The sequence below is a fragment of the Lynx rufus genome, unplaced genomic scaffold (genome assembly GCF_022079265.1).
Source record: "Lynx rufus isolate CCGP_SWC_20201006 ecotype Redwood Valley unplaced genomic scaffold, mLynRuf1.p SCAF_10, whole genome shotgun sequence".
NCBI classification, from domain to species: domain Eukaryota; kingdom Metazoa; phylum Chordata; class Mammalia; order Carnivora; family Felidae; genus Lynx; species Lynx rufus.
This window is the reverse complement of record NW_025814824.1, coordinates 57,122,033-57,137,433: the sequence shown is the minus strand read 5'-3', so window position 1 is coordinate 57,137,433 and position 15,401 is coordinate 57,122,033. Positions and strand designations below refer to the sequence as shown.

The following is a 15,401-nucleotide window of genomic DNA, read 5'->3' as shown; positions in this document are numbered from 1 at the left end:
TTATCTGGGCCCAAATGTCAACAGTGCCAAGACTGAAAAACCGTGCTCTGCCCCAATCTATCAGCAACTCTACTGATTTAATTCAATAACAGTAACATTCAAACACTGTACTAAACTTTATTACAAGACTGTTAAAGGGGCACCTGGGTGGCTTAGTCAGTTGAGTGTCCAACTCTTGATTTTGACTCAGGTCATAATCCCAGGGTTATGTGCTTGAGCCCCACATCGGGTTCCACACTGAGCATGAAACCTGCTTAAGATTCTCTCTTGTTCCCCCTCCCTCCTGCTGTCTCAAAAAAAAAAAAAAAAAAAAAGACAGGTTTAAAATTTTTCTTCTTATGGGTACCAATTAATTCCAGATATACTGCTAGACCCTGGGGAGGCAGAAGCGAGAGTTACATCTGACTTTTAGACCAATTCTTTCTTAACTCTGTCCTGGTTTTCTCAGCCAGGAAACAAAACAAAACAATGTTCACATAAGAAGTTTAAATATTAATAGGGCTGGGGAGCCTATTCCATCCAAAGTAGCTCCTCTGAATGAACTAAGCTGCAGGGGTTGGATCACTTCCAGATCAGAGACTACCATATATAGGTCAACTAGTGGGCCAATAATTGCAGATTCAAATAGGAGTGGTACACTGCAGGTAACTACAAAGAACCCAAGTGATCTTCAGAGATCCTCAAAATACCTAGGGAGTTATACCAACAATCAAAAGAAGCGTATGGAGCTAACCCTCAGTATCCTGATCACTACCATACCCAGCAATAGGGAAACAAACGAAAAGCACTTATATCTAACACTACCACAGGCAGGTACTGAGGAAACCACATGAACTCCTCAAGGCAGTCATCACCTACCTCTCCTGGGGGCCTAGGACACGGTCTTCGTGTAGCACCAGATCTGGGGGAGGATGGATTGTGGCATCTTCTTTCCTCTCCTTGGGTTCACATGCTGTCCCCTTCTCCTCTTCACTTGTCACCTCCAAGGCTTTCTCTTGTTCTCCAAAGCCCACTTGGCCATCTCTGGAGAAGCTGCCAGAGCTGTGGCATGAATGAATCGAGTCCCTCTCCCGACGGTCATCATCTTGTTCATGGCATTGGTCTAGTTCACTCAACTGAGAGCTTCCTTGACTCACATTACAGGAGGAGCCATACCTACTACTGCTGGTGGGGCTGTGAGAATGAGAGGAAGACAGATGAGTAGTTACATGCAAACTAGAGACCAGGACAAAAGTAACTGATAAATCCAGAAATAAAGATGGCAAGAATCACAAACAAGAGGTTCCTGGGAAGACAGGTCCAAACTTCACAATCTAGAAGAACTAGTTTCTAGTCTGCAGAAGCACAACAAGAAAAACAATACAATGTGCTGGGTTCTCCAATAGCACTTAACCTTAACCTACATTTATTTGACTTTGAAGCATACTTTATCTTAATGTGATTTTTGTAAGTAGGATTAAGAATTATTAAAATACTGGGGCGCCTGGGTGGCTCAGTCAGTTGAGCATCCGATTACGGTTCAGGTCATGATCTCACGGTTTGTGAGTTCGAGCCCCGCGTCGGGCTCTGTGCTGACAGCTGTGACAGCTCGGAGCCTGGAACCTGTTCCGGATTCTGTCTCCCTTTCTCTCTGACCTTCCCTTGCTCACACTCTGTCTCTGTCTCTCTCAAAAAAAAATTAAAATTAAAAAAAGAATTATTAAAATAGTCTGGCACCAGGGTGGCTCAGTTGGTTAAGTGTCAGACTTGGGCTCAGGTCATGATCTCGTGGTTCTTGAGTTCCGGCCCCATGTGGGGGTGCTGACAACTCAGAGACTGGAGCCTGCTTCGGATTCTGTGTCTCCCTCTCTCTCTGCCCCTCCCCGGCTTGTGCTCTGTCTCTCTCCCAAAAATAAATAAAACATTAAAAACAAACAAACAAACAAACAAAAGGATTAGGGGAGCCTGGGTGGCTCAGTCAGTTAATCGTCTGACTTCAGCTCAAGTCACGATCTCACGGTTGGTGGATTCGAGCCCTGCATCAGGCTCTCTATGCTGACAGCTCAGAGCCTGGAACCTGCTTCGGATTCTGTGTCTCCCTCTCTCTCTGCCCTTCCCCCACTTGTGTGAGAGCACACGTGCATGCACACTCTCAAAAATAAACATTAAAAAAACATTTTTTTAAAAAGGATTATTAAAATAGTCTGTTGTTTATGCCTAAAATTCTTTACTTAGACTTTTTTTTTTTTCAGTGTTTATATATTTTTGAGAGAGAGACAGAGAGACAGAGTGCAAGGGCAGAGGCAGAGAGAGAGGGAGACACAGAATCTGAAGCAGGCTCCAGGTTCTGAGCTGTAAGCACAGAGCCTGATGCGGGGTTCAAACCCACGAACCGTGGGATCATGACCTGAGCCGAAGTTGGATGCTTACCAATGAGCCACCCAGGTGCCCCTTTACTCAGACTTCTAAAGAAACTTGTCCAGTGGCCTTGATTAAAGTCTTCTCATTTCCATAAAGTAAAATGGATGAACTCTACTTCCCTTTCCTATTATTTATTAAATTGATGTCCCCTTTTCTTCCTCTACAATTGTAAATGTGAATGTCTGTTCCTTAGGATGACCAAAGGAGATTGGAGATGTTCCTTCAATTATCTCTGAGCTATCTACTTGATGAGGTAATGGAAGCCACTAGGAGATGAAGTCTATGACCAAAAAAAACTCTTCAGGGGAATGGTCTCATCAACAGAAATGTTACAGTGGTATGTAACAGGGAATGTCCCAAAGATGAACTCGCCCATCTGTAACTGAGTTGCTCTCAGGACATGACTCAGTTTTGGATAAAGTAGACAAAGTTCAACTCTAGGATCTGGGTCAAGGCCATATTAATGCATTTTTATACCTGAAGAAAGGCCAGCCCAACCTGTTCTCAATCATCTCAATTCCCATACCCAGAAAGTTAATTCGTTCCTAGAGACAGTACCGAGGGCAGAGAAAGTGGCAGTGAGTCATGATTAGAAAGAAGAGCAGTATCTGCAAATTACTCCTGTGAGGCATATACTGAATTTAAGGGAGTCCGTCCTATTCAAGATAGAGGTTCGAGGGGCACCTGGGTGGCTCAGTCAATTAAGATCCAACTATCGTTTTCGGCTCAGGTCATGATCGTGTGGTTCGTGCTGACAGCACAGAGCCTGCTTGGGATTCTCTCTCTCCCTCTCTCTCTCTGCCCTTCCCCTGCTCACACTCTCTCTCAAAATAAATAAACTTAAAAAAAAAAAAAAAAAAAGACAGAGGTTCTAGGTGATGATCTACCAGATCTATCCCAGCCCATTTGGATACTTCTATCCCAAGTCAGGGGCCTTCCTTTCACTTCTGGTATCCTGCTGGAAAGTTTCCATGCAAAAGGACAAAGAATTTCCTTGCCACAGAGTCAAACTTTTAACTAAAGGGCTTATTTTACCTTTGGCCAAATGAAAATAAATCATTATTGTTTTCTAGTGATATTTTTCCTATGGTTCCTCCCAATTACCTGGTATTTTCAGACTAATTACTGATGCTTCATCCCATGGCAGCAGGACAGGCACCATGTCACTGTTCTGAATAGTCCCTAACAAATGTGTACACACACACACACACACACACACACACACACACACACACACACACCCTCTAAGACCAGCCCCTTTGGACAGTTTTGTGTGGGAGGTCATGGCAATATTCCTAAATTGCACTGTATATGGTGCTTCCTCTTAGGGGAAATAGTATCTTTTCCATGTGGACCCTGCACAATGCTCCAGAATAAAGAACTACAGCAAATGATAGCCCTGAACTCCTGTGACACTTTATTCAAAGCACTTACCAGGCACCAGCCTCAAGGGTACAAAAAGGCAAAGACTGGAAGAAGCTATGCAGGATCCATGTGGAATAGGATATAGAATATATAAATTATCTCAACCTCTGCATTTTGCATGTTACTTAATAACCTCATTGCCACTGGAGAAAGTATCTTAGAAGACTTGAAAAAGCAAAGCAAAGTAGGTCGCTTCCTAGTTAATAAGTGCTGAAGTCCCAAGGAAGCATCCTAGCCTGTTATGTGGCTATAATTAATATATGCCACATGACTACTTGCTGCCTCTTCCTACCCTCCATTCTCTATGCCACTTTACACTAGGCAGAGCAAACCAGAATGAGTAAATACCAGGGCAAAGCCTTTCTTTTAGAACTAAGTTCCTTCTTCCAATAAATGAATTACATTTGGCACTAGAGAGATGAGAAAGAATGAGGAGACCCACACATTGTTACTTAACCCCTTGTTAACATAAAACTCAGGTGCTAGGAAAGACACAGGAAAAATAAAAAGCAGGCTACCATTAATCTACCACTAAGTCACTGCATCATAAATGGTCAATTCTTTAAAATCATTTATGATGCTTTAGTTGAGAACAGGCCTTGTGTTGGTCTTTGGTTCCTTGATGTCATGCAGAGTGACTGGCTGCTGCACATCTGAAAGAGCCTCAGCGCTAGCAGGCACCACCTCCTCTTCTTGTCTTTCTAGCTGGTGAAGTAGCTCAATGAGAACAGGCCCTTTGTCGGTCTCTGGTTCCTTGATGCCGTGCAAAGTGACTGGCTGCTGCACATCTGAAAGAGACTCAGAGCTACCAGGCATCACCTCCTCTTGTGTTTTTGGCTGGTGAAGCAGCTCAGTGACAGTGCAGTGTTCTTCCTTATGACTCCCTGAAGGACAGGTGGAGGTCGAGAGGTTGTTTTTGGAACCCCAGTGTTCTCCAGATGCTGAAATTTCCTGCTGGTTTTCCATTTCTCCAGGCCCTGAAAGCTCTTGAGTACATATACTTGGCTTGGTCTCCAGCTGCTCAGAGGTCCCAGAGGGCTGAGCAGCTGGCTCAGCACTAGCTCCAGCTATTTGAGAAGCCTCTAAAGTTTTGTCAGCCTCACTAGAGTTAAGATCCTGATCGCCGCTGATAACCAAAACTGGAGAAGAGGATTCTGCAGGGATTTGTTCAGGGCCCGCTTTGTTCTCTTTTGGCCATGTGAATGAAAGATCCAGCTTCTTTCCAAACCTTAGTTTTAGATCACCTGCCAGTGTACTCCCTTTCCCCTCACTACCTCCCTCAAATAGATTTGACAACTTTTTAAAACTGCCCATTAAACCAGGCTCTGCTGCTCTACTGCCAGAGGAGGAAGGTGGGGAAAAGAAAGACCTCAGTGGTTTCCCACAGTCAGTGGCAGAGGATGGGAAATGGAGTTTTGGCCAATTGGTCATATTTGGGATCTCAAAAAGAGGTCTTGGCTGCTCTGTTTCTTGGGGGACTGCAGGTAGATCTTTGTGGGTATCAAGTATCTCACAGTTTTTTCTGGCACAAAGCACAGGTTCCTCCAGGAGTGGTTGAGAAAGGTATCCTGGGGTTTCTGGTGTGGCACTCTGGCCAACATTTGCCTCACTAAATAGTGGAGTATTGGTTTCTACTGAATTGGCTGCCTGTAGCTCCAAGAAGTCTTGGTTTGTGGAGGTAGATTGCATAGCTGGCTCTGGCTCAAGAGGACTAGGTGGCTGAAATGGAGGAGGAAGCTCTTTGGCCACACAGGTAGGATCTGGATCCAACTGTGATGGCAATGAAATGTGCTCTGCTTCCAATGATGTCTCTGTGTCTGTGCCCTGCAACAACCCCATGTCTCCTTCATCACTCAGAGACAATACTCCTTGTCCAGTATCATCCTCTGAAACAGAAGGTGCAGCCCTAATTGTTTCAGAATCTTGGGATTCTAGAATATTGTCAGGAATATTATTGTTTTCCATTTCAGCTGTTAATTTAGTATCATCTATCAGGATCTCTGAGTCTGACTTTGCACTAACCACAGTCATTCTACACTCACTGAGAGTAGATTCTGAATTGAGTGCTGGAGAGGAAGTTTCTCCCCATAAATTTCCTGGAGGTACTAATCCTACAGTATCTCTGCAACTACCATTTTGAGGCCATGCAGTAGCTGGGATCGGCGATTCTTGTTTGTGAGTCTCTGATTTGGGACTTTTAAAAATTCCAAGTAACTCACCTTTGAGGGACTGAGATGATGCACGAGAAGAAAGAGAGAAAAAGGAGTTTTTTGTTGGAGGTTTAGGAGAGGAGAAAAGTCCAGAGAAAGTTTTGGGAGGTTCAATTAAGCACTCAGAGAAAGATTTCACTTTTGTCACAAACCCTGAAAACATTTCTACTGAAGAGCCCAACATTGATTTGTCTTCCTCTTTATCTGTCTCTAGGCTCTGGAGGTGCCCTGTATACCCTTGCTCCACAGAGGGCGAGGTTGCCTCCAGGATCTGTGTTAAGGTGTCATCAGGAGCCTTTTCTAATGGCAAGTTCAAAGGGTCACTCGTAAATCTTTCATTGTGGTGGTAGTTAGTACAACTGTCTAAATTGTTGAGCTTTTTAGTCAAATGGTTATCATGTGAAAAAGACTTGGCCAGGTTGTCACAAGGGAAGACTTCCTGTATGAAAGGCTCTTCTTCATAGGGAGCTACCCCAAGGGTCTCTGGACAAATGAGCAGAGTTTCAGTTTGTACCTGAAATCCTGGTGAATGAGGAACATCGTCTGGCAACTTATTCATCTGGAAATTTGCTAAAGATGTCCCTGGTCCATTACTAGAATCTAGTTTTCCCTGATAGTCCTCTACATTGAGCTCATCTGTAAGGCAAGTAACCTCAGTAGTGTTGCTAATAGAAACACAAGGAACTATTTGCTGTTCATGAGCTACCTCCTGGATTATGCGATCTCTATTGCCACTGGAACCTTCTCTAGTCATTGTGCCACTCATGTCTACAAAAACACTTGGCTTCTTACAGGGCTGAGAAGTCACTGGAGCAACTGTTGAAAGGCTATGTTTTTCCCCAGGAGTCTGCTGCTTTTCGTCCAAAAAGGACAAGCTGAAGAAACTAAAAGGGCTATTATGAGCGGCATCCTTCTTGCTGCTTGAGTTAGTAGTGGAAAAAAAGGAAGGAAGTGTGAATAGCCTTTCTGCTTGAGATTTGGTTCTTGGTAGAGCAGCAGAGGCTCTGTTCTCAGATTTTTCAGATCCAGTCAGGAAAGAAAATATACTCTTTCTGGTTGGCAACTCTGGTTGAGATGGAGATGTTGTGGCAGTTGAAAAACTCCAGTCTTGGTCAGAAGAATGATCCTGTTCATTTGAATTTCTTCTGCTCAGAATATCAACAGACAGTTTACTACTTCCTGAAACTTCTGTCACTGTAGACACAATGTTAGTTTCTATTGAAGAATCTCTGGAAGACTCTTTGAGACAATTTCTTGAGAACGATGGATTTGGTGATTGCTGGATTAGGTGGTCTCTGGAAGATACCTCTTTTCCAGTCAAATTATTACTCTGTATATCTATAGTTGATGGTTCTTTTAGCCCACTGTCATCAATAGTAATCTGCTTGTTCAGACTCCTAACTCGAACCTTCCTTTTAGAGGCAACTGGCACAGCAGAAAAGTTCCCAACATCCTGGCTATTTAGCTGTGCAGGATTAGGACTTGATTTGACTTCATCCTTATTAACCATCGAGGAAACAGACATATTTTCAGTTGTTTGTATAGAAGATACATTGGTTTTAAATAAGTCCCCAAGGGTACCAAAAAAATTTGAAACACCAGAAAATTCATTCTTTTGCTGAGAAGGTATATTTTTATCTTCATTCTTTTCTAAATTTGGTGATCCTTCTTTATCTGCCTGGGTTTTAAAAAGGTTCAAAAATCCAGATGCCTGTTTTCCATTTGACACCACACTTACTGAAGGGTCTTCTCCCCGGCCAAAGAGTTTCAATGTACTTTTAAATAATGTTCTCTCAGACTCTTTGGAAGACTGGTCATGGAGAAGCTCACAGTTCTTGGGTTCATCCTTACTGAATTGTGATGTAAGAGGAATGGAAACAGAGTCAACTGTAATGATTTCCTCATTTTCTATATCTGCTTTAGCCTGAGGAGTTATTTGGCTTACCTGGACAACAGATTTTAACAAACTTTGTTTTTTCACATGAATACTTTTATTTAAAGGGAATTCTTGCTTCATATTTTTAAATTCTGGTTGCGGAACATTGGGTACTGTTTTTCTTTCTAAATCCTTCTTGAGAAGACCTTCTTCTTCATTTTGGGAGTTATTCTCTAATTGCTTATTCAAGATTAATGACTGAACACCACCATTTGTGAGCTCTGCTAAGTCTGACTCCTGATTCATTTTCTTTAAAACCAAAGACTCTAAGGATTCATTCTCATCAAAATTCAAAGTCCTTGTAACCAAAGCACCCAAAGCAGAAAATAATGAGGTTCCTTTTTTCAGTGATGACATCTCTCCTGTTTGCTGTAGGCTATTAGTCATATCTTCAAAATGAACCAAAGAGGTAGCTTCTTCAGAAGACTGAATCCAATGGAAACTGGAAGGGTAAATTGATGCATCCTTAGCAAGAAGCTGATACTTACTTCTCTCTATAACAGGATTTTTGTTTAAGTCATGATTACCAATAGTTTGGGGCTGATTTCTGAGATCCAATATATATTCAAAGTCTTCAGAACTACACACCACTTCTTCAAAAGATCTAAAATTTCCTTTAAACTTTTGAAGATTATAGCCTGAAAAATCTAATGGTTGATCCTTTTGGCCATAACTTGACTGTTCAAGTACTTGTGAAAAGGTTCCTAAATTTAGATACACTGGTCCCTCACTTTTTGGCAAAACTACAGATAAATCAAGAGGGTCATCAATTGGTTCCTCTTCAACATACCAGGATAATTCATCTTCCTTGTCATGTACTTTAAAACTACAGGCTGATATAATGCTGTCATCCAACATAATACTTGATAGATCATTTGTTTGTAAATCACAATTCAAATATTCTTGATAAGAACAATCAGGTATAAATAAATAGGCATACTGCCCAGTAGAATCAGTGAGGAGATAATACATATACTGACCATCATGAAACATATAATATCCATAATCTCCATTCTCTGATGGCCACCACACTCCATTTTCAAGACATGACCACCATTCCTGGTAGTCATAACTGACACTTGAAAAAACAAAGTTTTCATCCATTCTTAATGATTCTTGATCAACTACAGAATATGTAGTCTTCTCATAACCTGAAGAACAACTTAAGTCAATGGGCAATTCTTCTAGTGAATTCGTAGTCTCACTAATTGGAAGATATGAATTTCCATATAATGAGTGAGCTGCCCACATATCACTTCTTAATAAGTTATCTTCATTAAATGCTAACTGGTCCAATGATTCATATGGTAAGTCATGCCAAATGACACTGTTTGGATTTGTTTTCCACTCCAAGATATTTGCAGTTTGATCCTTTTGGCAAAAATTTATTGCTGAGCTTTCTGAGTCAGGCCACAAGAAAACATCAGCTGATGGGAATGTATTTTGATTTAGCATATAATAAACTGGCTGAAGTTTTCTGGAATTTTTAGAGAAATCTTTTATATCAGAGTCCCATTCAGAACAGAAAGGATTATTCATCTCTTCAAAAGCCTGATAGTGGTTTGATTTATTAAGAATGTTAGTATTTAATGTATGTGGGTTTAACTTGTTTGAATTTTCATGTATTTTCTCCTTAAGAACATGGTGTGGTGTCAGCCTCTCAGCCAAAGATTTCTCTAAGAGGCGCTGCTGAGTGCTCGGAGCAAAGTCAAGTATCCTGTCCTCAGAAGAGGGGCAATTCTTTTCACTTAGCTGGTTTTTCCACATAGGAGAGCAATGATCATTATCAACCCAAGCATCAGATAATGATATGTTTTCTTTAGGTAAAGATATAAAGTTTTTTATTAAGCCAGATGTTTCTTCTTTTTCAACATGGTTCCTCTGATTCTCAGAAGTCACACATGAAGTAACAGGGATCTCATCCACAGATAAATGTTTATTTCCATTCAAACTTTTTATATTGCCTAAAGACATGGACTTTGCCTCATCTGGTTTACAATCAGTCACATTGTTATTGTGTATCAAGTTAAATATTCCAGAGAGTAATCCTGGAGTATTATTATTATGATGAGAGTCACCACTTTTCAAATTTAATTCTTGTTGATTAGACAAGTTTTCAAGAGAAGAAAACCTGTTAAATAGGCCAGAAAGGAGGCCTCCTTGGATTCTTTTCTTAGAGGCTTTATCTACAAGTCTGTCTTCATTAATTTCACTAACCAAGGTGGATTTTGAAATGGTAGAAGTAAATGCTAATGAGTCTGATACTGTTAAAGATGTCACTTGTGTAAGAGTCTTACTATCTTCTGAAGAATCTGAAGGAATATATTCTTTGGACACAACTTCAGGGATGGCTAGAGTATCTATCTGACAGTTCTCTGCTGCTGTGTGATCACTTGAATTCAATTTCTCTATATTCCCAAATTTCCCAAGATCGTTATTAATAATTGGAACAGAATTAGACTTTATTCTATTAAGTGTGGTATCTTCAGGACAATTTATTTGGTCATTTTTATTAAATGTTTCTGTATCATCAGGTTTCCCTAAGTTATTATGAATATTTGGAACTGAACTAGATTTTATTAAATTAAGTTTGGCATTTTCATGGCAGTTTCTTTGGATCTCTTCATCAACAGTTACTGCTGAGTCAGGAAAACTCTGGTCATTGACAGTGGTACGACCATCAGTGAAAGGAAATTTAAAAAGAGGAAAAATGCTTCCTTTCTCTCTTAAGTCTTGCTGTTTCTCAGAATGACTAAGAACTCTGAAAAATGGAATATGTAGTTTTCTATTAAAGGAAAAGGAATGTCCATTTTTCTTATGGCCCCTTTCCCATCCATCTTCCTCCAACTGGTGAATTTTCATAGATTCTGACAAAGTTTCCTTTGAACAGGTCTCAGGTGAAGTGAGCAAAAACTGGCTAAAGGATTTTCTGAGTGGCTCAAGAAAATCATCATCACCAGTAACTTTCTCCCCCTCTACTGTCTTTGAAGAAGACTCTCTATTTGCAGTTGTACTGCCAGCTATACAAGGATGTCCTACAGTGTTTTGGGCACATATTTTTGGTTGGTGTGGTACCAGAGACAAATCTGTACAGGGTTTTCTTTCCAAGAGACTCTCAATATCATCTTTTTTATTTGCAGAACCACCTAAGCTTGAAGGTTCATTGGTCACTTGGGAAGACAACAAATCTTCACTTGTGGGCATTTGGGATGAGCTTGTAGTTTCTCCATCATGCCTATCTAAAGTGATGATTTTATTGTCATTGCCAAGGGTGTCTTTCCTTTGATTTGACTCTGAACCACACCCAACAAAGCTTTCCTTTCTTGTTGGCTTGTTCTGGTCATCTTTTTTGGTTTCATCCTTTTCGGAAAAGATCTTTAATGGATTTAACATGCTGAAAACAGACTTTATAACTGAACTCTGACTCTGTGGAGTGGAGTCCCTTCCAGTAGTCTCTGTTGCATCCTGAAGGCTTAAATTTCCAGTTTTACCACCTGTGTGCTCATTTTCAGAAGTTTTGTCATTTCTGCCAAAATCTTTATTATCAACTGTGTGAGAGGATAATGGAGATCGCATGGAAAGATCCTTCCCCAATACAGACTTGGCTCTGGGTTTAGATCCTGAATTAGTCGTCTCTATCTGATCAAGAGTTTCTGTTTTCTCTGGAACTAAATAAACCAGCTTTTCCACAGAGGTTGTTAGATGCTTTGTTCCCGAACCTACCTTTTCTGTAAGTGAACTGAACAAAGAACCAACAGCACATTTCACTCCATTCAGCTCAGGGAAAGAGACAGCCTTGTCCTTGTCATTCTTGACAATGGTTAAAGGTGGTATTTGATCTCCAAGCATTTTCTGTTCTGCATTATTACCAGTACTATTGTGTTTAAGTGATTTTTCAGTTCGTGAAAGGGAACCAAATCCATTAATCTCCTCTTCTTTCTCTGCTAAATATTCTGACACAGTTTCTACCAAACACTGAAGCTCATCCATTGTATCAACATAGTCCTCCTTGGGTTCCTCAAGAGAGGGAGGGGTCATCTCTTCCATGGGGCACCCAGACAGATCTCCAAGTGTGTTTGCATCACAGTTCATCTTTTGTAATGGGAATGCTGGATTTGTTACATTGTATTCTTCAGGAAAGCCTCCACTATGATGGATATTGGATGGATGACTTATTGGTGACAGTAAACCTTCTGGCTTATCAGTGAGAGGAGAGCTCAGAAGTTCCTCAGAAGTACTACTAGTAGAATCTTCAAGAATATCTAATGGAGTGAAATTAGTGACATGCTGGTTTAAGCCAGATGATTTTTCACAGTTCTTGTAACCACCAGAAAAATCGTAATCATGATTTTCCAACTTGGTGGTCCAGATGCCACTCTTGACCACAAAGCCGTTTTTATAAGGGTGCAAAATTGGGTAATTTTGTTTCTTCTTTTCAGTGTGGCAAATGTTACAATTTTCAGTGTCAGGATATGTACTTTTGAAGTCAGTCTTAGTTTCTGATCTTTCATTGTACTGTGTTCTTTGACTGTGTTCAAAATCACGGTATAAGGGTTTTTTTCTTCTCCTATCTACTGTATCATATTTCTGAGGATAACTGGAGAACACAGATGTTTCATACTTAAGGTCAAAATTAAAGGCAGTAGAGAATTCAGTTTCTTGGCCCTGTGATGGTATCTTTTCCCAATTCTCGTACTTCTGTTGTTCTTGACGGCTGTAAGATTTATCTGTTTTTGAAAGAGTTCTAATTTCTTTTACTTTTGCTTCCTTTATGTTACTGTTTTCTAGAAACTCTTGTGGTATTTCCCCCTCTATCTCCTCATATGTACCTTCTTGCTCTTCATAGTCAACATCAGAGAAAGCTGAAATAATCCTAATTTTGTCATTCTTAGCCTGCAAGTCTTGTCTGATATAAAAGGATAAAATTGGAGGAAGAGTAAGACAAAGAAAAAAGACGAAACAGGGAAAAGGAAGAAACAAATCATAAAATTCAGTGCACATTCAATGAGAAAACTAAAATAAAATAGTTTGACAAAAACCATTCACACTAAAAACGTATGATAAAGAAATTTACATGTTCTTAAATCAGTATTAAAGCAATTTAGTCAAATAGTTTTTTCCACATCAGAAAAAGAACTGCTATAATAATAACTTTAAAATACTGTACTTCACTTGCTACCATGAGCTTTTTAGGATCCTTTTATTTTCTAAGAAAGATAGAGACAAACAAAATGAACATGTTTCCTCAATATTTAGACTGTATTTACAATGCCCAAGTTTAGAAGTAAGTATTCGATGAAAATATATCAAGGGATTTCAAGAAACCTAAATTTGTTGATGAATTTGGGTCTGAAAAGATGTCAAGCTGTTAACTTACTGTAAGTTATTATTTGAGGCAGTATAGTCAAGAATATGATCAAACATATTTCTTTTAAAAAGAAAAACTATCCACATAATAAAAATAATCTTTGATTGTCAAAAGGCAAACCTTGTTACAGGACCAACAAGAGCATATTATTTAAAGCATTACAATTTATGAAATTTAAAACTATATGCATCGAGGATCACAGTGAAATGACGACCTTTCCCTATATTGATTATAACACTAGAAGCTATATTCCAACTTAAGTCAATAAATACATAAGATACTTGACCTTTCTTTCAGTTAGATTAGAAACTGCCCACTTCCTGTGTACTCAAGTGGGGGTATATAGAGGACCTGCAGACTAGAAGCCTGTGAGCCCAGTATGTTCTTTTATAGACCTAACATCCAATTGCATTTATTTAGGAATCAGAAAGAAGATCATAGTGGTCTCATAGTCACTAAAAATCTTCAAGGGAGAAACTGAAGAGGTATTAATAATAAACTTCAAGAGATATTCTTTTGCTTTTGATCCCTCAACACTAGAGATACTTTGGCTATATATCTAACAAAGTCCAACTCTATTTTCAAATCTCAAATTATGGGCTTTTACATAATTTATGTAAGTTTCCAGTTACTCTGGATTCATTAGGTGAAAGCCCATTTGACTGGGGTACCTGGCTGGCTCAGTAGGTGGAAGATGCAACTCTTGATCTCATTACTGTGAGTTCAAACCCCACATTGGGTATAGAGATTACTTAAAAATATTTTTCAAAAAAGCCCACTTGGTTGAGACAGGAAATCCAATCTATTTTTTTTTTTTTTTTACATGGAGTTTCATTATTCTCCAGTATCCGCAAAAACTCAAACTAAACTAACTCCAGCCTAGAAGGCTTTATACTTCAACTTAAATCAATAGATAGCCATTGCTACAGTGAATGAAGCTATTTATTCTTACACTTCTAATTTACTGGCAGGTACTGAGAACATTTGTTCCCTCAGGATTTTAAATGTTCTTACTAAAAAACTGTGTAACGTAAGGACTCAGACCATCTCCAAGAACTTAGTATTTACAGTAAGAGAGAAGTTTAAAAATCAATGCTGGTGATAAAATTTCTTCAAACTTTTTAAAGGATGAATCATTTCAAAAATTTAAGTTAAAAATGTCTATGATAAAAGCTTACTTAAAAATCATGTTAATTTTTCTCTGCTGGAGAGGAAAAAATATTTATTCTTTAAACTCATTTCTTATACTGATACAATAAAACCAAATTTATATGGGATTAAGTTAAAAACATTTTAGGAAAAAATTTGCAATTTAAAGTATATTACTAATACTCTTCTAAACATTATTATAGCAGTAGCCTAGGAAACAATCAAAATAATAATAGGGTAATAATTAAATAAAATGTAGTCATTTAGGTTGATGCACCATTATTATTGCTGGCCTACACATCTAAAACTTGGAAATATAGAGGGAAAGAAGGTCAAAAGTCATGGATTTTTGCTATTATTTTTTTTTAAAGTAGGACAATATAAACAACTAAAATCAAATATATAAAATATGCAAATGTTCACTAATAAACCAGCAAGGAGTAGAGACCAACTACAGTAGAATTCCTGGCCTATTTCTTTTTAAAATCAGATTATAAAGAGTAAAAATTCTATGTGATGTTTGATAGGTGAAAAAGTTTCATTTAAAATATTCCCACAGATGATAGTAAACTGAGACAGGATGTTGTATCGCAGGTAGGCAACCATCTGAGGCTTGGGATTAATATTCACCAGTTTGGCAAGATAAGCAAAAAGAAATGATATTATGTTATGGGATGGTGAATTTTAGCAACCAAAATTATGAGCTAAACTGGAATGGTTTTTAAAATATATACAATGGAATACTACTTGGCAATGAGAAAGAAATATGACCTTTTGTAGCAACGTGGATGGAACTGGAGAATGTTATGCTAAGTGAAATAAGTCATACAGAGAAAGACAGATACCATATGTTTTCACTCTTATGTGGATCCTGAGAAACTTAACAGAAGAACATAGGGGAGGGGAAGGGGGA

General features: G+C 39.1%; 1 protein-coding gene across 1 annotated transcript in view; it reads right to left on the bottom strand.

The window, feature by feature from the left end:
- The window catches only part of UNC13B (unc-13 homolog B), a 263,053-nt gene that overhangs the window by 85,364 nt on the left and 162,288 nt on the right, over positions 1–15,401 (bottom strand). The window contains exon 10 of the mRNA XM_047065931.1: positions 859–1,173. Coding sequence (XP_046921887.1) covers positions 859–1,173 — 315 coding nt within the window. The remainder of the gene's footprint in view (positions 1–858; positions 1,174–15,401) is intronic.